The sequence below is a fragment of the Sturnira hondurensis genome, unplaced genomic scaffold (genome assembly GCF_014824575.4).
Source record: "Sturnira hondurensis isolate 20B ecotype Veracruz unplaced genomic scaffold, ASM1482457v3 Scaffold0020237, whole genome shotgun sequence".
Taxonomy (NCBI): domain Eukaryota; kingdom Metazoa; phylum Chordata; class Mammalia; order Chiroptera; family Phyllostomidae; genus Sturnira; species Sturnira hondurensis.
The window spans coordinates 1,597,428-1,621,788 of record NW_028092868.1 but is presented as its reverse complement, the minus strand read 5'-3'; the positions used below and the strand labels follow the sequence as shown (position 1 = coordinate 1,621,788).

Here is a 24,361-nt window from a genome sequence, read left to right as displayed (position 1 = left end):
TGCAGGCCAGTTCCCAGCAGGGGACTCACGAGGGGCAACCATACATTGATATTTCTCTCCTTCGCTCCTTCCCTTCCTCTCTAAAGATAAATAAATAAAATAAAATAAGTTATTCACTAAAATACATATTTTTACGTGATAGTACCACGACAACTAAATCAAACTAACTCTATAGAGTTTACTTTTTTTTTTTGTCAGATCTGAGCATCAGTAACTACATTAGGTTTATGAGGTGCTGTTCAGAGAAACCATCTAAGATAAATTACAAATAGCTCCTTTAGTCCATGAAAACACCTTAGCAGCAAGGCCAAGTCATTTGCTTAGTCATATACAACCTAACAACAAGCTGATGCAATCTCCAATGTTAAATCATATAATTTATGAAGGCCTAGTCTTTAAAAAAATAAAACTGTAAAAAATAAGATCAGTAATTATAATTAACATGCCTAAGGATAATGTCAAACTATAATTATATTCTGGTTTTCCAAGCTATATTTAAAATGTAATGATTAATTTATAGAAGGCCAAAAGTATTATTTGCAGCATAAATATTCATCATACATACAAGTTCATCATTAAGTGCACAAGTTTATAAAAAACAAAAATAAATTTTGTTGATTTTTGGTTTTTGCTCCTACCAAAAATAGTGTTTGTGCAATTACTTAGCAAGTGTAATAGAAATATATGAGAAATCTCAATATACAAATTTTGCAAAGAAAGTACAATCCCAGATACCTCAGTGTTCGAGGACATTTATAGAAATGCTTACCGTAATCTCAAATGCTTACAAAATAAAATGTAGAAACATTCCATCTTAGTAAATAATCATACAAAAGTTTGATATTTTAGCCTGATACCCTAAATTCATCTTAAGATTCTTAGGAAAGGCTACTGCTTCAACATTTGAACCTATGAAGCATTTGGGAGGGCTTCTTACAAGTACCCTACTGTGTTCCCTGATACAGTATAAATACCAAATAAAACTTTTTAAAATTAAACTCATAAATGACAGGTAGAGCCTTGGAGCTATGAACCTAGGGCACAGTGGCAAACACGAGGCCCGAGGGCCGAATCTGGCCTTCCACCTTGTTTTATCCAACCCAGAACCTTGTTTCTACCCAGCGGCAGTGCCGAGCTCTCGCATAACTTAAGGAGTAGTTACATTTACACAGTCCTGAAATTACATTCAGCCCTTTGAAGGCAACCGCGAGGGTGCTGTGGCCCCTCCCTGGTGAAAACGAGTTTGACACCCCTGACCTAAGGGAGTCATCCAAAATTAATGGTCCCACCATGTTAGGTTTCCCCTCAATGGGAACGGTGGCAGAAGAAGAAGGATGTAGGACTCTGCTCCTGAGACTTACTAGTAGGGAAAATACTGGAAATGAAATTCCCTGAATATTAGGATCAAAGAAAGTTAGGCTGACATTTTATAATAGTACTATAATTCAGCTATATTACAAGTTAAATTAGTTTTTATGAGCTGGTTTAGGGACCACAGCTCCATAGATTTTTCCTTTAAAAATGTATTTCAAATAAAATCACTCACTTAGAAATAAACTTTTGGAATATAATCCATTTATAAAATAAAGACCTCCTCTAACTGAAATTAGTTTATAACATAAGCTTTTTCTGTACCACCAAAGTGAAAACTTCAACTCTTCTAAGAGAAGAAATCTGTCTTTGCTCATCCCCATTATCTACATAACCCAGTTACTATAACTATTTTTTAAATGTTTCCTCCTTTTTTTACACAGTGAATATATAATATGAACTCCAATGTTTTTGTATGATCCTGGCTCTACTCAAATTTTTTAAGAAATACTATTTTTATACCACTTTATTCTTTTTTTTAGATGTTTATTTATTTATTTTTAGAAAGAAGGGAAGGGAGGGAGAAAGGAAGAGAAACATTGATATGTCAGAGCAACACTGATCAGTTGTCTCTCATATGCCTTCAGCTGAGAGAACCTGACCCACCTGACCCTGAACCTGACCCTGAACCTGACCCACAACCCAGTCATGTGCCCTGACTAAGAATTGAATCGGCGACCTTTTGGTTTATAGGCTAGTACTCAATCCACTGAGCCACACCAGCCAGGGCACTACTTTATTCTTAAAAGTTCCTCCTGCAGCTTCTCTACTTGCAAAGATAAAAATTCCAGCTGAATAAAGTTAAACACAGTAATGTTCTTTACTTGAGGTGCTACAAATTAGAGCAGCAATTTTAGAAGAAAGGTCTCTAGAACTATACCACTTGAGACACTGAAATGCTTTTATTTTTCTCTTCCTTTTAGCAGTCAAGTGATATCAATCACACTTGTCCTTTAAAAAAAGTTAAAAATGTGCTCTCTCATGTACACAGAACACATTTTTTTCAAATTTTTGGCATGATTTTCCTTTCCTAAGAGGGCTTTAAGTTAGCTAAGTCTTTAGTTCATAATTTCATCCATTTTTGTATTATCAAAGTAAAAAATTCATGTTTATTAAAAATGGAAAACCTATTTTTCCCTACTACCTCCAATATCTGTAAAATCTAGTAAAAAACAACAAGATTACCTTACTTTTTCATTCCCAAATAAAAAAGCTTTTATGAGATCTTTTGGTGTTTGGTATATAATTAAGAATGACAGGAAAGATTTAATGAGAGGAAGTCTCTTTAAAGACAACAGTATGGTGGTTACCAAGTGGGGAAGTGGGATGTGGGGCGGATGAAGAGGGTAAAGGGAGACAAACAGGTGAGGAAGGGAGACTAGACTTAGGGTAAGTACTCAATGCAATATACAGATGATGTATTACAGAACTGTATATTTGAAACTCATAGAATGTTATTAACCAGTGTGACTCCCATAAACTGAATTTTTTAAAAAGAGAAAGCCCAAAAAATAAAAATTTTTTTTTTAAAAAAGAAAGCTCACCTTGACCAGTGTGACTCAGTTCATTGGATGTCCCACAAAGCAAAATGCCACTGGTTCAATTCCTGGTCGAGGCACATGCCTAGGTTGCTGGTTTGGTCCCCAGTCAGGGGGGGTATGAGAGGCAACCAATCAACGTTTCTCCCTCACACTGATGTTTCTTTCCTTCTTTTTTCCTCCCTTTCCTTCTCTCTAAAAAGTAATTATTTTTTTAAAAAGAGAGAAAGCCTCTCTGTCTCTTTAATCCCTGATTACACAATTATTTTGAATCTGAACTTTATTTTATATGAAATCTGCTGAAATAAGTGAAATTCCAAAGGTAAAAGGACTTTTAAGTAATATTACAAAATGTTGTTGTTATTCCCTTAATACATATTATACCATAAAAATATAAAAATATTACTCGTTTAGTTTCATCTTTGCCTATTTAAAAGTGCCCAGGACAAACTACAAATTGCCAATGCGGAGATGGGCAGAGAGAATGAAAATAATTAGAAAACAAAACAGAACTTTACGTTAATTACTTTGTCATTATAATTAATATAAATTTCAGAAAATGTTGAAGGACAATAGAAGATTGCTATGTATACTAACTAAAGAGAAGATGATTTTAAAAACTTGACTTTAACATAATAGTAAAATATAGTTCTATATTTCATTTTAGATAAAAATCAATATAATCAAATTAATGGTAGGGAATAGTGAATTTACACTGATGTTTCCTAAAGATTGTCCTGTGTAGATGTTACCTGAGAACAATAGCTCCGCGGTGAATTGGGTTTAGTAAACACTGGGTTACACATTGCTAAAACAAATCATATTACTTTAAGACTTCTTAGAAACTTTAATAGGCTAATGCGCATCATCGTATATATAAATACACTTGGTTTCCCCAGGTTACATGACCAAGGAATTCTTTTCTTTTAAAAAAAGTATCTGTTTAGACTGACAGTTCAGTTACATAAAGTTGGTAATATTGTCGCACAAGTTCACCTGCTAAATTCTTTGCTGCAGATCCGCTGTAGCAACATATACATTTACAAAACAATCTGAGGATGCTGGATGTATCACAAATTAAAAAGTACTACATAAAATTCAAACATGACCTGAGTTGAACTGAAATATATAAAGCAAACTACATTTTTAAATCTATTAAACTTTCAATTTTATTAAGATTTACATACCTGACTACGGTGTTCAATAGAATTTGATTCTTTGCCAGTTTTGAGTTCCAATGGCATTATTAAATCTTTCACTTTACAACCTCGATGTATTTTCACACCAACTGTAACATCTATTTTGCCCTTTAACCCAAACCTAGGGGACCAAATGCATTCTTCAATATCCAGTGATTTTATGACTTCAATATTACATGTGGCATTATTGTTACTACCATCACTTGGCCTAAAAAACAAAACAAAGAAACAATTAGAACACTTAGCTAACTTCTCATCCACTACTATTGACTTTCCATTGCACACAGAGAATGTGGGGATGGAAAAGAGTCTATACACCATCACAGCAGTGATTCTCCGAGTGTGCAGCATCATAAAAATCAAGCTGCCCTGGTTGGTGTAGCTCAGTGGATTGATCGCGGGCCTGTGAAACACACAATCACAGTTCGATTCCCAGTCAGGGCACATGCCTGGGTTGCAGGCCAGTTCCCAGCAGGGGATGCATGAGAGGCAACCATACATTGATGTTTTTCTCCTTCTCTACTTCCCTTCCCCTCTAAAGATAAATAAATAAAATCTTAAAAGAAAAAATCAAGCTTTAAAAGGTGTAAGAATTCTGGCTGTTACATGATCTAGTTGACATGGTTTCATGTTGTTTAAATTAGAGTTATTTTTTAATAAATAAGAATGTTTTCTAAGAAAAGAGAATGCTATCTTCACTAATTTTTTAAAAACTATTCAGGAAACTTCAAAATCTCTAGGCTTATATTTCTGCAGTCTTTCAAAAAGACAACAGAGGAATTCAGAGAAGCCGCAACTTACCCAAAATTTCTTAAATATTAACATTTTCTCTTACCAAATGTTACCTGATCTTGGTACGTATTCAAATATGCTTATGTAAAAAAATTTTACTATTTATAAAGTGTCACATGTATACTTAATAGAACAGAGGTAATAAAACTTTTAACATTACTTTTTCTAAAAGTAATGTGATTTTAGACCTAGATCTGTGGAACAAATGACAGTATTTCAATTTAAGTACTTTGATTTTAATCAACAAAATTCTGCAAAACTCTTTTGAGAACTACCTAACAGAGAATAAATATAGTGTCATGAAAATGAAGAAAATATACATTTACTACTCATTTGTGAGAAATACTGTCTCCCTAAATGGCTTTTAAAGTTCTCATTCAGTACTCTGCAGTCTAAAAGTTATTTTTTAAATTGATTTTGGAGAGAGAGAAAGAGAAACAGACAAAAACATCAATTTCTTGTTATATTTATTTATGCATTGGTTGATTCTTGTATATGCCCTGACTGGGTATCAAACCTACAACCTTGCCATATTGGAACAATGGTCTAACCACCTGAGCTACCCAGCCAGGACTAAAGTTAATTTAAAAAAAAAAAAAACAGCTATAAACTGCTGGGTGTTGGGAACTGCACTGCCTGGTTTCAGGAGCTGTAACCCCACCATGGCTAAGGCTGAGTGAGTCATCTTGGGACCATAAACCACTAAGGGGACAAAGCTTATCTCCCTGGCGGGGGTGCTGCCTCTGCCTTTTTTACTTCACCCTGCCTGGCCCCCAATGCTTGATTGGTTAGCCAATGATGGGTAAGATTCCCAAAGGGGGAACACGACCTGAGACAGGCACATCACAAGGAGCTCCCAAGTGAGGAGTTAGGGGGCTATAGGAAAAGAGGGTGATGGACCCTCACCCCTTGGCTTTGACACAGCCTGAGTCCTCATTCTGTCTGTGAGAAGGATCCTAATCTCTTGGCTGCCTTATTTCCCCTACCTGACTTAAGCCTGAAACAATGCCTTAATCCTGAAACAATGGTGGTGGGTGCAGCCTTGTGCTGGAAAGGGTGGGTTCCCTAGGGCAATCAGGCCTAAGAAAGAATATAAAGTAAAGAATATAAAGTAAAATACTGTGAAACCTGCTTTGTTTAGAATGCTCTCAATTAAACGATAAGGGTCCAAGCAGGAAGTGAGTTTGTTCCCCAAATTTTTATGGCCCTTTAGCTATCTGACTCAAAATAGGCCCAGAGTTCTTTGTGTGTTATCTATTGTTTGATCCTTACTGCCTGATAATGATTAATGAGCTTTACCTGTATTCTGTGCAAAACTAACCCCCAAAAAAGCCCATTGAGGAAAAGGCTTTTGGACCTTCTCCTCTGAGAGATCCGTCACCTTTCCTCCCCAAGCAGATCATGTGTTGGTAGACTTATTCTCATCCTCAGCAGACCAGGGGCTCTGCGGGCAAAACTCCCCCACAGCTGGGAAAATGTCCAAAGGAGTATGCCCTCCAAAAACACACCTAAGCATCACAAATAACTGAAACAAAGAAAAGTCTTACACCCAGATACAGAAACAAGAAAGAACACTGAGCTGGGAATGAAGAGATTCCATAGGCTAGACTCATCTTCACCAGCGTTTTTCTTTTTTTTTAAAGATTTTATTTGGCACTCAATCCACTGAACCACACCAGCCAGGGCTCTACCAGTGGTTTTTATATAAAACCTGGAAAAGTCACACCACTCCTTAGACTTCAATTTCCCTATTTGAAATCTAGAACTTAGTCTCAAAATTCCCTTTCAAGTCAAAGATTTTTCTGAATCCCACACTTCCTCTGGCTTCTATGATACACTTCTTCCACACTACAATCCCTTGCTAGTCCATCCTAAGCCTCTTTTGATGGATTCTATTCTCTCCCTGCGTTATCTCCCAGGGTTTTGGACCTCTCGGTTTTCACTCTCGGTTTTCAACTACCACTAATACACTGAGTTCTTGGAGAGCTTTAGTATCCATGTAACGCCAATACCTAGAGCAGTCCTGGGCACAGATGTAGCATGTAATACATGTCCGATGAATATATGAATCTTTGAGAAAAATGAGTTTTCACTGCAAAAACAATTAAGTAAATATTAAGCCCCCAAAATGCATATACAATGCCAAAACAATTGACAGTGAACCAAAACCTATTATCTAAAACAACCACGAAAATGAATATCTACCACAATTTAGAATCTCAAGCCAATTTAAATAACTCCAAAGAAATAAGAAAAGAAGGAGCCCTGGCTAGTGTGGATCAGTGGACTGAGCACCAGCCTATGAACCAAAGAATCGCCAGTTCCATTTCCAGTCAGGGCACATGCCTGGGCTGCGGGCCGAGAGGCACTGATGTTTCTCTCACATACTGATGTTTCTCTACTTCTCTTGTGTCCCCCAGACATAAGCCTTTGGCAACCATTCCATTTCCACATATCCTTTCAGAGACAAACTGTTCAGTACAGTTGTCTACACACTTTGTCTCCAAATCCTCTTCTACCATTCTTTTTTTAAAATTTGTTTTTAGAGAGGGAAAGGGGGGGAGAAATAGAGGGGAAAAAATATCAATGTGTGGCTGCCTCTCAAACACCCCCTACTTGGGACCTGGCCCACAACCCAGGCATGTGCCCTGACTGGGAAGCAAACTGACCTCTTTGGTTTGCAGGCCAGAATTCAATCTACTGAGCCACACCAGCCAGGGCTACCATTCTTTCTTGACCCCATGCTAATCACATTTCACCCAAGAATCACTACCTACTTTTCTTTCCCTCACATCCACATCTAATCCAAAAATGTATCAACTCTAATGTTCAAAATATGACCAAAATCCAACCAATTCTCATCTCTTCTGCAATTCTCACTCTGATCTAAACCACCACCATCTCTTGCTTGGATTCTTGCAAGGATGTCCAAATTGGTCTACTTCTGCCTTTATCCTACAAAATAGCCTCAGACAGGCAGCCAGACTGATTCTTTTAAAAGTAAATCAGATCAATGCAGTAATTAGCACAGAGAAGTTAAGGAACTTGCCTAAAGTTACATGGCTAAATTATGGCAAAACTGGAATTCACATTCAGGCTCAGTATGTCCTTCAAAGCACAAAGAATAGTAGCAAACAAATTGGTCCAAAAAGCTGACTGTTCCCAAGATTTCTGATTCACAAATCTTAAAATAAGTTATTTAAATCACAAAATGTCATAAAATACTGAGACTATTGATAGAAAAATATTGATGTAAGTAAAAGTTGTGACTATTTAAAGAAAAATAAAATGTCACCTGTTTAAAAAAAGTTATCAGATCAAAACCCTTTGTGCAGGCCTGTTCAGTGGTTTGTGCGATGGCCTGCAAACCAAGAGGTCCCTGGTTCGACTCCTAGTGACGGCACATGCCTGGGTTGCAGTCCAGGTCCCTGGGCGGGAGTGTGTGAGAGGCAACTGATCAATGTTTCTCTTGCACATCGATGTTTCTCTCCCTCACTTTCTCCCTCTCTAAAAAATAAAATCTTAAAAAACAAACAAAGAGAAAAGCCCTGTGCAAATGCCCCAGTGGCTTCCCATCTAATCAGAGCCAAAGTCCTGACAAGAATGGAGGACCCTGGAAAGCTACTTCTGCTCTCTCCGGCCTCTCTCTGTTCCAGTCACACTGGCTGAAGGTAAGTCAGCCACAGGGCATTGCCAGAGATGCTCTTCTTGGAGACAGCTGCACAGCTCCTTTATTTCTTTCAGGCTTTGGCTCAGTGTCTCATCACAGACAACTTCCATGAGCGTAATATGGAAACGAAAGGCCCCAGTGGCTCTTTTCCTCCTTCCCGTCCCCACTGTTCTGCACTGTCTTTACCACAGTCTGGCGCACCGTGGTTTCCTCATTCAGCAGTAAGCTCCACGAAGCCAGTGCCCTTTTTTTCTGCTACTGTAATTCTGGCGCCTGGAACATTACTTAGTACATATCAGACACTCAATAAATATTTACTGAATGCCTGAGTAATTAAAAAGAAAAAATAGTATTACCTATAAACCTAGAAATTTATATCAATGCTACTTTAAGGGGAAAAAAGTAAAAAACAAATCAAATGCCAAAAAGTATTATATGGCTAAACATAGCATTTAACTATAGAGCACAAATCTATGACAATCAATGAGACATAGCCCATATGTGATAGTAACACAGAGAAATATACATAAAATTAGGAATCCCAAATTTACTAATTGATTATTTTATTGAAAAATAACCACATATAAAAAGTAGACTTTTGTATGCGGCTATTTTTCAATAAAATAATGAAAACAAAATTTTCATTATAAAAATGGTTAGATTTATATCAGAACTATAATTTATAAAATAAGCAAACAGCCCTGCCTGCTGTGGTTCAGTAGGCTGGATGTCACTGACTTGTGAACTGAAGTGTTGCTGGTGCAGTTCCTGGGAGGGGCCCATGCCTGGGTTGTGGGCCAGGTAGGTCCCTGGTTGGAGGTGTGTGACAGACAACCAATCAGTGTTTCTCTCCCTCTTTCTCTCTCCCTTCCCCTCTCTCTAAAAAATAAATAAGATATTTTAAAAATAAAATAAGCATACAAAAAGGCTAAATGTAATAACTCAACCTTTAAAAGACTTTAATTCAAACTACGGAACAGAATCCCGTTCTACACACACGAACGCCGTATAAACAAAATGGGGTTCTCACAAAGAGAGCTGCATCTGCGGGACGTCGGTGGGATTACAGTTCTGCATGAAATCTCCAGCCCACTTAGAAAACGAAGGAAGATACTCTTCTACTTCTTGCTTTACTTCATCTTGATTCAAATTTAAGCGATACCTGTAAAGTAAGAGATTAGATGTAAAAGTTTAAAAATGAAAAAAGTAAATAAGGACAAAAACACCTATATAAGCAACCCAAGTACCTATGACCAACTAATCAACAAAATGTGGTCTATGTGAACAATGGATTACTATTCAGCCTTAAAAAGAGAGAGCAAAGCCCTACTGGTCCTCTGAAAGGGCTGGTTCAGCAGGGAAGACAGCAACGCAGCTCTGCCAAGACTGTTTCTCCTGAGCACAAGGGCAACCCCCAGTGGATAGAGAAGCCGAAATTCCTCAAGCCAGGGGGCAACTGCTGACATTAAAGTGTCCTGAACAAGCACACACTCAGCCTAACAGCAGCAAAGGTTATCCTTGCAAAAGACTGTTTGAAATCTGGCAACTTCCAGTCGATAACAGAAGATGTAGGTGAGATTGTGGGGAAAGAGAATTCAGGTATTGCCAAGAAAAATATAAATGGGGACAATGCTTATAGAGACAAATTTGTCAATATGTATCAAAATTTCATTTATTTTTAAAGACGTTGCTTATTTATTTATATCTATAGAGAGTGGAAAGGACAGAGAAAGAGAAGGAGAGAATCATTACTGTGTGGTTGCCTCCAGTGCACCCCCAACTGAGGACATGACCTGCAACCCAGGCATGTGCCCTGAATGGGAATCAAACCAGTGACTCTTTGGTTCACAGCCCAGCACTCAATCCACTAAGCCACACCAGCCAGGGCAATACACATCAAAATTTTAAATGTACACAGCCTAGAACCTGTCCTGGAGGGCGCAAGATGCTATAAAGGATATTATCAGGCAAAACTAGAATGTGGACAGATCAGACAAAAGTATTCCATCAATATCAAATTTCCTAAACTTGGTAACTGCACTGTGGTTACATAAAGAAAAATCCTTATTCTTAGGAAATACACATTGAAGTATACACCATAGTTTTCTACCTCAGGGACATGAGCCTGAGCCCACTTTGCTCAGCATCAGCAAGAACATGTCATGAGCAAAGTCCGTGGCCAGCAGCGGGCACTAAGGCCCCACACCCTGCTGTCACCACATTCCTGTCCCAGCCACCAGTACTGTGGAGAGAAGAGGCCTGAAGGAAGGGTGAACAAGGCCAGCTTTGCCCATTGCCGTGGGTGCTCCTGATCCCACAGGACAACCCAGGATGTCCAGGGCACTGTTTGGCCTGCTCTGAGGATGGTGTCTTCACGGTTTACAGACCACTGTATATTCCATGATTAATACTACTTAATCTTAGGAGAAAAGTCTGGCCCTAGCTAGTGTAACTCAGTGGATTGAGCACCAGCCTGTGAAATGAAAGGTTGCCAGGAAAGGTAGGGGAAGAGGGAGAGAATGAGAGGGAGAGAATCACTGATGCAAGAGAGAAACCCAGGCACATGCTCCAACCTGAATTAGAACCCATGACATTTCAGTTTGGAAGATAATGCCCAACCAACTGAGCCACACTGGACAGGGCAATAAACAAAATCTTTTAAAAACACACACACACAGCCCTGGCCAGTGTGACTCAGTGGATTGAGCATAGGACTGCAAACTAAAGGGTCACCAGTTCGATTCCCAGTCAGGGCACATGCCTGAGTTGCAGGCCAGGCCCCAGGGGAGGCCATGTGAGAGGCAATCACACATTGATGTTTCTCTCCCTCTCTTTCTCCCTTCCTTTACCTCTGTCTAAAAATAAATAAATAAAATATTGAAAACACACATGCACACAAAATAGGTATGAGCGAAGAATAGCTGAATGTTCCATGCACTACTCGTGCAACTGTTTGTTAAATTGAAAATTATTTCCAAGTTAAAATACTTTTAAATGTTTAAGTGCATATATCTTCTAGCCCAACCATTCCACTTCTATGTACTGAACTCACATACATGCCAGCATAGGTATGAACTGAAGGATGTACAATGGTATTTATCATAGCATTGCTAATAAAAGCAAAAATTGAAATGCCACGAGGATACTTTAAGAGTGATCTAGCCATACAATGATACATTATACCACTATTAATTAAAAATGAGATAGCTCAGTAAGTCCTGAGATGGAATGAGCACCAAGATTTAATTTTTAAGTGCACAATAATGTGTATGGTATGCTACCATCTCCATAACAAAATATAAATGTAAATACACACACACACAACACACTATCACATATAAATGTTTGAAATCTCAGGAAGGACATACGAAAACAACAGTTGTTTCCACTAGGGAGAGGAACTGTGTGACAAGGAAAAAAGGTAGAAAGAACTTTTTACTGTTTACCCTCTTCTACTATTACAGTAACATATGGTACACATAAATTTATACCATTTAGAAAGAGCATTTTCATTTTTTTTAAATCCTGAAGAACTGAATAATCTTTTTCCTAAATAACTTGCTCCAACCATGGCAAGAGCGTTCCTCGTTGTCGGGAACTCCCGAGGAAGATCCTCCCAGTGTCTTACTTTCTACAGAACAGGACTCTTTTTAAAGTTTCCACAGTCTATACTGGTTATTTAATGTCTCCTGCATTTAAATTCTCCCTTTTTAATAGGTGAAGTCACAGAAAAATGACATGTAACAGCCTGGTCTCTCCTGAGATTAGTAAGATACTTAAGGTGGGACCTGCAAGCCTCGACTCTTACAGATATAACGACAGTGTACAACATGAACAGATAAAATATGTTCCATGAACTGCAATAAGGGAGACGGGCCTAGAGAGAGGATAGAAAAGAACTTTGGGCCTGCTATTTTGGGATCTGGGAATTTAAAAAGTATTCTTTCGAACAGGATTAGCACTACTGGAGATGAACAACATTCATAGGAGAATTAATATTTTCATAAGTATGAAATGAAACACAACCTTTCCCTTAATGACTCAGGATATTGTGATTTAAAAAAACTATAATATAATTCAGTAGCCCAAGGATCTGCTACAATGCATTCCCTCAAATTTCTGACCTTCATAGTTCCTATATTTTCAAAAAGTTCCCTCTTTCCTATGTAACGAAGCTATCAGTTCATGTTATATGAATACGAAGGTACCTCTCTCCCACATCTTGGAAACCAGGTAAGACTGTCAGATATTAGTGAAAACTAACACATGCTTACTGCTAAGAGGGTATCAGAGAGACATTCCACTCCATAAAGTGCACGAGGGTATTTTTAAGACATAAACAACATGAATTCTAAGCAAGGATGCTCAGAAACTTTGTTTTCTCTCATTCTGGTATTCAAGTTGGATTATAGATCAATCAGACTGCCTGATACCTAAACACCTGAGGTGTTTTAAAACATGTCCACAAATTCATTGACACTCCCTTCAAAAGATAGCACACAATTCCCCTACCCTTAAGAGAGAGCTGCTGGACTCAGTGACCACCTAATAAATTAAAAGCAGAAGCAGCAGTGCAGGAATTCAAAGACTAGGATATAAAAGGCACTATGTTTCCTGCTTGCTCTCTTTCTTGGACACTTCATCCAAGAAGCCACTGCTATGGCATGAGGCCACATCATGCAGCTTTAGGAAGAGGCCACGCACGGAGCAACTGAGACCTCCCGCCAGCAGCCAACGAGGTATGGAGGCCTCAGCAACAGAGACATGTGGAAGCAGATCCTCCTGTGCTGGTCAACCTTCAGATGACTGCAGCCCCGCAGGGGAGACCCTGAGCTGGAACCAGCCAGCTAAACCACCTCCAAATTCCTGACCTACAGAAACTATGAGATAACAGATTAGATGCTTGTCATTTAAGCCGCTGAGGGGCTTATTTATTTATTTATTTATTTACTTATTTTTAGAGACAGAGGAGGAGGGAGGAAGAGAAATATCGATGTTGAAAGAGAAACATCGATCAGTTGCCTCTTCTATGCACCCTGACTGGGGAACTTACAACCTAGGTACGTGCCCTGACCGGGAACTAAACCGGCAGCCTCTTTGCTTTGTGGAATAATGCCCATCCAACGGAGACACACCAGTCAGGGCCAGCCCACTCAATTTTGATGTGATTGGTTTCAGGGCAATAATCAATAAACACAAAACAGATAAGGTATTATCATTTGCTGACTAGGGTGTAAGTAAAAAATTAAAATTTTGTCAAGAAAAAAATTAGAAAGTGGTAAATATGGTGATAAGCAGAACCTGTAAAGCAAAATTTTATCTACTTATGTTCTGAATGCTGTGCATGCTATATGGTCATGAACAAGTGACAACTTCTCTGTGCTTTAGTTTCTTCACTTATAACAAGCTCATATCGGACTATGTAAAATGTGTCTACAAGCACTTAGTGCCTGACATATGGGAGGAATTTAAAATGTTTTCAGGACACTAGACTATATGTCATTAGCAAATCAATCGTGTGAAATTTTGAAACACATTTTTTCCCATATTAAACAGTGAAATATGGAATTACATCTGGGAAAGTAGACAGATGTCAAAATCAAAATTGCCACTAATACAAACATTTCTCTGAGAGAAGCTGGACCGCAACAGGAGTCAAGGATGAAACAGACAGCAGAACACGCCAAACGCTCTGCAAGCAGGCAGTCACTCAGAAAACACCAATGATTAAGCATCTGTGGGCATATATACATTATTTCCATCGTCATAAAATGCAGAAAAGGTATTATTACCTTTTTCAGAATCTTTAAATAACTTCTTTGGTCATTAAACTGGTAAAGCGAGAATTTCGAATGTGATCTGACTCCCAAACCCAAACAATTTTCAACAGGTCACATGTTCTAAAGGCAAGGCCAAAGGGTCTCACATTCTCTGAGAGTCTGCTGCACACGAGTGCAGGAAGTTTAGATACTTTTAGCCAAAGAGCTCCTATTGTGCAATTTTAGAAGCTCTTCACAGAAATACAATAGGGTACTGAAACTCTAGAATCTGCATTCTAATATTACACTAATTTATAATGAATAGTCCAGTGGCCAAATACCTTGTGAATTCTACAACTTGTAAAATAAAATTATACCTGTAGTTCTCTCATAACTACTTACATTTCCTTCAGGTGCTTTATCTCTTGAACAGCTTGAAAAGCAAGTTCTTGTAGCTTTTCTGGGGCAAAGCTATCACTTATTGCTTTCTGAAATACTTCATGGAGAACTGTACCAATCAGCATCTGGCGTGTGGCTGGATCCGGGCTCTATCCAAAAACATATATTTTACAATGCAGTAACAGACATAAATGTATACTTATTACCTAACCTATTAAACTACTATAGCCAAAGTACACAGGTAAAACAAACACCAAAACATCAACCAATTTTTTTTCCTGGTGGGTAGAATTATAAGTGACTTTCACTGTCTTCAATTCAGAATGACCTGAATTATTTTATAAGTATGACATTTTATTTTAAATCTTATTGTTCTAATTTTTAAAAATTAACCAATATGAAAAAGTTCAACATATTCCCAAATATTTAATAAATTCATTCCTAATTTCACTTTATAATTTACCCAAGGGGAAAAGTCAATAAAAGCATAGCTCACAAACGCATGCAAATAAGATATTATTGAAACATAAAATTTAGGTGATTACCCAAGGCTCCACCCCACCCAATTTAAGGGGACCACCCAAGCAGTTAACTGTGGCTTTTATACATTAGGCCATGCTACAGGGAGTAAAAGCAATTCCACTTAATACATAGAAACAAACACAAGGAGGCTGTCAAAAGGATGACACAAAGAAATATGTCCCAAATGAGAGAACAGAACAAAACCCCAGAAAAAGAACTAAACAAAATAAAGATAAGCAATCTATCAGATGCAGAGTTCAAAACACTGCTTAAAAGAATGTTCAAGGAACTTAGTGGGCACTTCAACAGCATAAAATGACTTAATCAGAAACAAAGGTTACAAGAGTTCTGGCTAAGATAGGGCGCAGGCAGAAACACTTTGCTTCCTCGCACAACCAAAAGGATAACAAACAATTAAAATAAAATAAAAAACACCAGAACTGCCAGAAAATCAAACTGTAGGGAAGTCTGACAACCAAGGAGTACAAGAAACATTCATCCAGGCTAGTGGGAGGGGCACAGACAAGCGGGGCAGACAGGACAGGCAAGAAGCACAGCAACGTGGCAGACCACACAGGCAAGGCAGGGGCTGGCTGACCAAGGAACTAAAGACCCAAACCTCTGGCTGTAAAATCCTGTGGGTGTTGCAAAGGTAGGAGAGACTCCCAGCCTCACAGGATAGTCTGTTGGAGAGGCCTATGAGATCCTAAACATACAAAATGCACCCACCTGGGAATCAGCACCTGAAAGGGCACAACCCCCTTGTGAGAAGCCAGAGAAGTGATGGAAAGTGGGGCGAGAGCCCAGCAAATGAGCTAGTGGCATTGTTCCCTTCCTGGACCCTGCCCCACAGACAGTGCCACAACACAGTAGAGGGTTGCCCTGCCCGGGTGAATACCTAAGGCTTTGCTCCTTACAATGTAACAGGTGCACCAAGACAAAGAAATATACCCCAAATGAAAGAACAGATCAAAACTCCAGAAAAAGAACTAAGCAACAAGGAGACAGACAACCTGTCAGATTCAGGGTTCAAAATACTGGTAATCAGGATGCTTACAGAAAGAATTGAGTTTGGTTGCAAAATAAAGGAAGAAATGAAGCCTATACAATGTGAAATAAAGGAAAATACAGGAAACCAGGAATCAAATCAACGATTTGGAATGAAAGGAAGAAATAAACACCCAATTGGAACAGAATGAAGAAAACAAGAATGCAAAAAAATGAGCAGAGGCTGAGGAATCTCTGGGACAACTTTAAATGTTCCGACATTTGAATTATACGGGTGCCAGAAGAAGAGGAAGAGCAAGAAATTAAAAACTTATTTGAGAAAATAATGAAGGAAATCTTCCTCAATATGGTGAAGGAAATAGACTTCCAGGAAGCCCAGAGTGTCCCAAAGAAATTGGATCCAACAAGAAACACACCAAGGCACATCATAAGTTACCCAAGACTACAGATAAGGAGAGAATCTTAAAAACAGCAAGAGAAAAGGAGAGTTACACACAAAGGAGTTTGTTCCCATAAGGCTATCAGCTGATTTCTCGAAAGAAGCCTTGCAACCAAGAAGGGACTAGAAAGAAGTATTTGAAGTCATGAAAGGCAAGGATCTACATTAAGATTACTCTATCCAGCACAGCTATCATTTAGAATAGAAGGGCAGATCAAGTGCTTCCCAGATAAGGTCAAGTTCAAGGAGTTCATCATCACCCAGCCCTTATTATATGAAATGTTAAAGAGACTTATTTAAGAAAAAGAAGTTGATCAAAAATATGAACAGTAAAACGAGAACAAACTCACAACTACCAACAACTGAACCTAAAAAACAAACAGAAAAACTAGGCAAACAACTAGAACAGGAACAGAATCACAGAACTGGAGATCACATGGAGGGTTAGCAGTGGGAAGGACAGAGAGAATGAGGGGAAAAGGTACAGGGAATAAGAAGCATAACTGGTGGGTACAAAATAGACAGAGGGCGGCTAAGAATAGTATAGGAAATAGAGAAGCTGAAGAACTTACATGTATGACCCATGGACACGAACTAAGGGGGGAGCAGAATACTAGAGGGTAGAGGGGTACAGGGCGGAGGGATATAAAGGGGAGAAAAAATTGGGACAACTGTAATAGCATAATCAATGAAATTGTAAAAAAGAAATGAAGGCTACACTAACTGGATAAAATACAAACTTACAGGGACTTAACAGTTGAGTGGATGAAGCCAACTGTCAAATCAATGATTTGAAACATAAGGAAAAAAAATGCCAATCAGAACAGCATTAAAAAAAAGAATACCCCCCCCAAATTCAATAGAATATGGACCCTCTAGGACAATTTCAAATGTACCAACAACATTCACATCATAGGGATGACAGAAGGAGAGAGGAAGAAATTCAAAATTTGTTTGAAAAAAACAATGAAAGTAACCTTTCCTAATTTGGTGAAAGAAATAGACATACAAGTCCACAAAACACAGAGTCCCAACAAGATGGACACAAAGACGACCACAGCAAGACACACATCACACTTAAAAGGCCAAAGATTAAAGATAAAGAAAAAACCTTAAAAGCAGCAAGAGAGAAGCAGAGTTCCCCACAAAGGAGTTCCCATAATAGCGTCAGCTTATTTCTCAAAAGAAATTTTGCAGGCAAGAAGTACTCAAAGTTTCAAGGACACATAACCTAGGGTCCTATATCTAGCAAAGCTATCATTTAGAATGGAAGGGCAAATAAAATGCTTCCCAGACAAGGTAAAGTTAAAGTTCATCATCACCAAGTCATTATTATGTAAAATTTTAAAGGGACTCATTTTTTAAAAAGATCAAAACTATGAACATTAAAATGGCAATAAATTCACAACTATCAACAACTGAATCTAAAAAATAAGCTAAGCAAACAAGCAGAACAGAAACACAATCAAAGATATGGTGACCAATTGGATGGTTACTAGCTGGGAATGGAAAAGGGAAGAACAGGGGGCAGGAAAGTGCAGGGATTAAGAAATACAAATTGGTAGTAAAAGAATAGTCAGGGAGATGTTAAGAACAGTATAGGAAATGGAGAGGCCAAAGAACTTGACCCATGAACATGACTCATGAGCATGACCCATGAACATGAACTAAAGAAGGGATTGCCAGAGAAAGTGGGGGATGCTAGGTGGAAGGAGGTAAAGGGAGAAAAACTGGGACAACTGTGACAGCAAAATCAGTAAATATTACAAAATTTTAAAAAGCTTACAAAAAAGAAACAAAATTTAAACTTAGATTTCTTTAGCAAGAAAGTTCTCTCCACTAAAAAAGAATCAGTTATTCAATTAACTCTTATTAACCTAGGCCTCTACCTTGAAGCTATCTAAACACTCAAGTCCACTAAACCACCATCAGGAATGTTTAAAACTTTACAGAGGAACTCTCTACTATTTTTGCAAATTCTATGTGAGTCTGAAATTATTTCAAAATAAAAAAGTTTTGCCCTGGCTGGTGTAGCTCAGTGGATTGAGCACAGGCCTGCGAACCAGAGGATCTCAGTTCGATTCCCAGTCAGGGCACATGCCTGGGTTGCAGGCCAGTTCCCAGCAGGGGATGCACAAAAGGCAACCACACATTGATGTTTCTCTCCCTCTCTCCTTCCCTCCTAAAAATAAATAAATAAATAAAATCTTTTCTAAAATAAAATGTAAAAATACCTTAAAAAAGGTTTTAATAGATTAATATTTAGGTCCACTTTATAACATGATTAAGAGAATTTGATATTCTCCCACAAGTGAAGGAAAAAAAGTGGATAAGATAAACTACAAATAAGTAACAACTAATACTTAGAAAATCTATAAAGGTATTTTTCTTTTTTTCTTCTTATTCAGCTATAACTTTGGTTTTCTATATACATAGAGATTAATTATATAATGAAAACAATACTCTGGGTGAATGAAACTTTCAACAAATAAAAGCCCAGGTTCTTCAACAAATAATTGGAATTGAGCCCTGGTTGATATGGCTCAATGGACAGAGTGCCAGCCTGAGAACCAGGGGATCACTGGTTTGATTCCCAGTCAGAGCACATGCCTGGGTTGCAAGCTAGATCCCCAGCTGGGGGCACACAACAGGCAACCACACATTGATGTTTCTCTCCCTCTCTTTCTCCTCCCCTTCCCCTCTTTCTAAAAATAAATAAAATAAAATAAAATAGTTAAAAATAAATAAATAAACAAACAAGTAAATAAATAACTGGCATTGAAACAAAGGGGGTAAGTGGAAGGCAGACTAATACAGATCAAAAGATACTTTACAAGCCTATCAATAAACATAATACAAAGACCTTGTTTGGATGCTGATTCTAACAAACCAATTGAATAAAAAATATTTTTGATAAAACATATTAGAGATAAATGGAGCATTAAGAAATTACTGTTTTATTGTGTTATGATAAAAATATTGTATTTACATATTTTTAAAATCATCAGTTTTCATTTACTTGCAAAATGTTTGGGAAAGCAGAATGGGTACATGGGGGTTTATTATAATCACCTGTGTATACTTCAAATTTTCCATAATACCTTTTTAAAGATATTATGGAAATAATATGCCACATTTTAAAGGTATTATGGAAGTAATATGTCACATTTTAAAGGTATTATGGAAATAATACCTTTTAAAGGTATTACAGAAATAAATGTCACATTTATTTCTAGTTTATAGGGAAAAACATGAAGCAAAGTTTGGAAATGTCTAGATGTACTAAATGTAAAAATTTATTCCTGAATTAATTTTCTTATCATTAGATTTTATTAGTTTTGAACAAGTTTCAAAGGACTCAGGCAACTAACCTTCAGTCCCAGCACTGCCACTTACTGGCTACATGACTTTGGGCAAGTCACTTAAATTCTGCACCTCATTTTCCTCATCTGTAAAATGCAGCTGATTAATACCATCTACCTCACAGGACTGGCAGAAGGATTAAGTAATATAAAAGTGTAAAAGTACTCTATGAACTCTAAAATTCTGCAGAAGCTTTAGCTGTTAATATTATTCACCCTGAAAGTTTCACTCAGGACAGCTCTCCTCATACATCGAATACTACTGGCTATGCTTGTGCCAGAAATCAGCATGTCTGGATACAGAATCAAAAATCCAAAATCTTCATCTATTAACCAAGTATCAGATGTGCAGTCTCCCTCCAAATGAATGATGTCCCCTGGCTCTACTGGTACAGAGCACCTAAAAATAAAGCAAAGTATCAAGACACAGTTAGGTTCCTATACTTTTTCCTTTTTTAAAATACTTTCTATATTTTCACAGAGAAAGGGAGGGAAAAAGAAAGGGAGAAAAAGACGTGTCTGAGAAACATTGATTGGTTGCCTTTCACATGATCCCCCAACCAGGGATCTGGCCTGCAACCCAGGCATATGCCCTGACTGAGAATCAAACCAGTGATCTTTTGCTTTGCATGATGATGCCCAACCCACTGGGCCATGCCAGTCAGGGCCCACATTTTTTTTCTTTTTTTAAAAATTGATTTTAGAGAGACAAAAAAAGAGAGAGAGGAGAAAGAGAGAAACAGTAATTTGCTGTTCCACTTAGTTATGCGTTCATTGGTTGATTCTTGTATGTGCCTGATGGGATCAAATCTACAACCTTGTTGTATTTGGACAATGCTCTAACCAACTCAGGTACCCAGCCTATGTAGGTTCATACAGTTAAGGTCATTAAGGAGGCTTCAAAAATAAATATTTTCCCCAGCTGGTGTGACTCAGTTGGACGGAGCAGTCACCTACCTCATAGACCAAAGGATTGCTCGTTCAATTCCCAGTTAGGGTACTTGCCTGGATTATAGGTTCAGTCCCCAGTTGGGGCATGCGTAGGAGGCAACCAATCTATGTTTTTCTTACACTGATGTTTCTTTCTCCCTTCCTTTCTCTCTCTCTGGAATCAATGAGTATACTTCTTTTTAGAAAAATAAATAATTATTTTGTCTGAAAAAGTAAGTATTTCTAAATTTCTGGATAATTTTTAAAAATTAAGAATCAGGATAGTCTTCTGAATCAAATCCTTGTCACTCCACCTCTTTTCACCTTTCAAACACACCTAAGAATACTCATGGTTTTCCTTAAATCCCCCCCCCAAAAAACTGCTTTAGCATTGTTATTAAATCTTTAACAACAAACTCTAAAGATCCAATTATGGATGATATTGTTTTAATAATTAACTCATTCTTAAGACTTACAGTATATCGACATCTTTTATAACTCTTGAGACATGGAGCTAAAGCTAATGTAGCAAGAATAAAATCATATTTATCTAGTTCAAACCATCCAGTTGCAGCCTGGACACAAAGTCTACACAAAATTAGACCTGACCTTTCCTGCATCTCCCCTTCACCCCTTGCTTACCACACTTTGCTTGAATGCAGAAATCTAAGGTCAAGGAATGTTCTTATGCTGTAATTAATTTTATTCTTAGTGAGAATGAGTTTTAAGCTACAATCTTAAAATAGAAAATACAGGTAATAGGAAGTAGTCATTTAACAAGTCCCTTTGTAATTTCAAATGACAATAAAATCAAGTTTTGGAATAAGAGACTTGACATGCTGGGGTAACAGACACAAAATTAATATGGAGTTAATTCAGGTTGAAACTACTCTCTTTACTAATGATTACATGATATCCACACAAGCCCATGTGTGGGGTTAAGATGGTACCCTTAAGAATCTGTCAGATCATTGTTCAAAGTCACACAAAAATTACCAATCATTCCTAAGGATGCACAATTCTTTACATTCTAGCGACTGGGAAGCAGTGATGAGTAAATGCTTTTCATGGTTTCCTTCTTCATTCTGTACAATATTGACTGCTAACACCAGGTACCGATTATCCATTCCACGGCTCAGAACTGTTTTAGAAGAGGAATCTTCTGCCTTCTTCTGAAATCTAAAGCATACACATACAAAACTACTGTAGCACAAGCATGAAATAGAAGCCATCAAGCTCCTTTACCTACAAACCAACCTTCTAGTTTTTAGGCTTGTCTCTTCTGGAAAGCTTGCCATAATGACTGTTAGCTAAAATAGGTAAAAATTAAGAGAGCAAGAAAGGACACAGCAAAATTCCTATTATAAGAACTTCCCAGAAGCAAAGCTATTTAAAACACACTTATGGGTTTTTTCCAAATATGAGCTTCTTGATTCTTAGGATTCAGGAGAAACTGAAAAACATTAAACAACACACTCCTACCACTGTTGTAAACCTTTTCAAAGTACAAATAAAAGGGAATGCTTTGGACACTATCCTTTTTGCAAGTAAAAGAAATGTTTGTCATAGAAAAACATAGCATACCGGTTTGCTGGAAGTCCTACTGAGGGCCACAGAATTATATGAATCTTTAAATTAGGAGAGTACTCAGAAATAATCTCGTTCAGTCTACTACTTAATACGGAAAATCCTTCCATGACATCTCACTGTCAATCAACCAGCCACTGCATTGTACAGAAAGCAAATTCAATACATTTGCTCATTTCTGCCCAGAGTAACTCAAAATTTTCTCCTATAATGGGTAAGTCAATGTCACAATACATTTTTCAGTTTTTTCCTTTTCACTGAATTTATTGGGGTGTCACAATACTTTTATCCACTGATCCTAAGCAAAATAATCTCTTCTCTAGAAAATATTAAATTCCTAATGTTTCCTGTTTGATTGTAGTAAGACTCCAATACAGTCCAAAGTCATTCCCTCTCCAATAACAACAAATGCCTTTCACATTATTCTAATATTACCTTTGTCACCCGCTCTAGGTCCTGTTATTTTGAAATCTCCACATTTACCTACCCCTCGAATTTCGCAAAGTCAGCTGGGACGCCTTAAGGTTCTCCGAAGAGGTATTGCTGATCAAAACCCCAAACTCAAGGGATCCATCAATAATAATCTGCATCAATGTTATTGCTACTGAAAATAACTCCACACCATGATTGTGGGTCAAGTATTCCCCACCATTTAAACCAAGATGAGGATGCAGAGTTCTCTCTGGGGTAAATTCTCCAACTAAACATCGAGAGAAGCACCTCGCAGTTGCAACTTCCTTTTACGAAGACATTTAAGGGGGCTTGGGACTCTCCAAATTAGGAAAAGACGTGCAATTAGGGGAAATAAGCTGCTGAGCAAGGGACAGTCTCCAGATTCTGGTCTGAGTGGCCCCAGAGGACCCTGCGAAGCAGGCAGACCCCAGCTCTGGAGGTGAGCCTGGCACCCCGGGACCAGAGCCGGGTGGGTCACTGTCCGAACTCGGGTCCCAGGAGGCCGTGGGTGCCACCTCTCCCGCTCCTTTCTTTCAAATTTCCCGCTTTGCTCCCAGACCCTCCCCCCGCTCCGCTCACTGCTCCGCGGGCGGCTCAGCCTCCTGTCCGAAACTCTTCTCCATCAGAAGCTCGAGATCACCCAAATGCTCCATTCCGGAGTGCGGAGTTCGCTAACCGCCACCACGTAAAAAGTCAAGGGAATCGGTGACAACCCTGAAAAGAGAAAGAAGCGCCGGTCCTTGAGGCGCCGCGCGCATGCGCCGACTCGCCGAGGTCCCCAGTGACCTGCGCGAGCCGCTGCTTCTGCGCCGCCTCATTCCTCGAGGAGCGCGAAGGTCTGCGCTGCGCGCCAGCTGAAGGCGGTTTTGCGCTCCTGCCTTGGGTTTTGAAAAGCAGAGTTGTCATACTCTGGCCCAAACTAGACGCTCCCGCCTTCTTTGTAGACCTGCCAACCCATTCCCAGCACATGATCTTTATTTGAGCAGAACAATTTGTAGTTGCCTAAACCCAGGAGTCCCTAGCCATCAGAATCTTGCATTCCCTAGAAAACAGTCTCTCTCCCTCCTTTTTTTTTTTTTTTCCTTCTCTGGAAAATAGCCTCTCTTCCACTTTTTTTTTCTTGGAAAACTTACTAGAAAACAAACTGTCTGGAGCTTTCTCATCATGTTAGGAGTAAATCTACAAAATCACCTGTCTTATAATATACTTTCCCCACTTTTTTCAACAGTAGACAAAGCAATTCTATCAGTGGACAACTCTCTCCCTTTAAAGTCCTCTCCTATTACCAAGGGCATTGCTCTCCAGTTATTCCCTGGTTCCCTTCTTTTTAAA

At 38.4% G+C, this 24,361-nt stretch overlaps 1 protein-coding gene across 1 annotated transcript in view; it reads right to left on the bottom strand.

Moving 5' to 3' along the window:
* DNA2 (DNA replication helicase/nuclease 2) overlaps positions 1-23,747 on the bottom strand; it is a 49,649-nt gene extending 25,902 nt beyond the window's left edge. The window contains exons 1-6 of the mRNA XM_037029323.1: positions 23,609-23,747; positions 21,986-22,168; positions 20,276-20,459; positions 14,732-14,877; positions 9,601-9,732; positions 4,097-4,316 (exon numbers count right to left, since the gene is read on the bottom strand). Coding sequence (XP_036885218.1) covers positions 4,097-4,316; positions 9,601-9,732; positions 14,732-14,877; positions 20,276-20,459; positions 21,986-22,168; positions 23,609-23,682 — 939 coding nt within the window. The 5' untranslated portion in view covers positions 23,683-23,747. The remainder of the gene's footprint in view (positions 1-4,096; positions 4,317-9,600; positions 9,733-14,731; positions 14,878-20,275; positions 20,460-21,985; positions 22,169-23,608) is intronic.
* Positions 23,748-24,361: the final 614 nt, after the last annotated feature.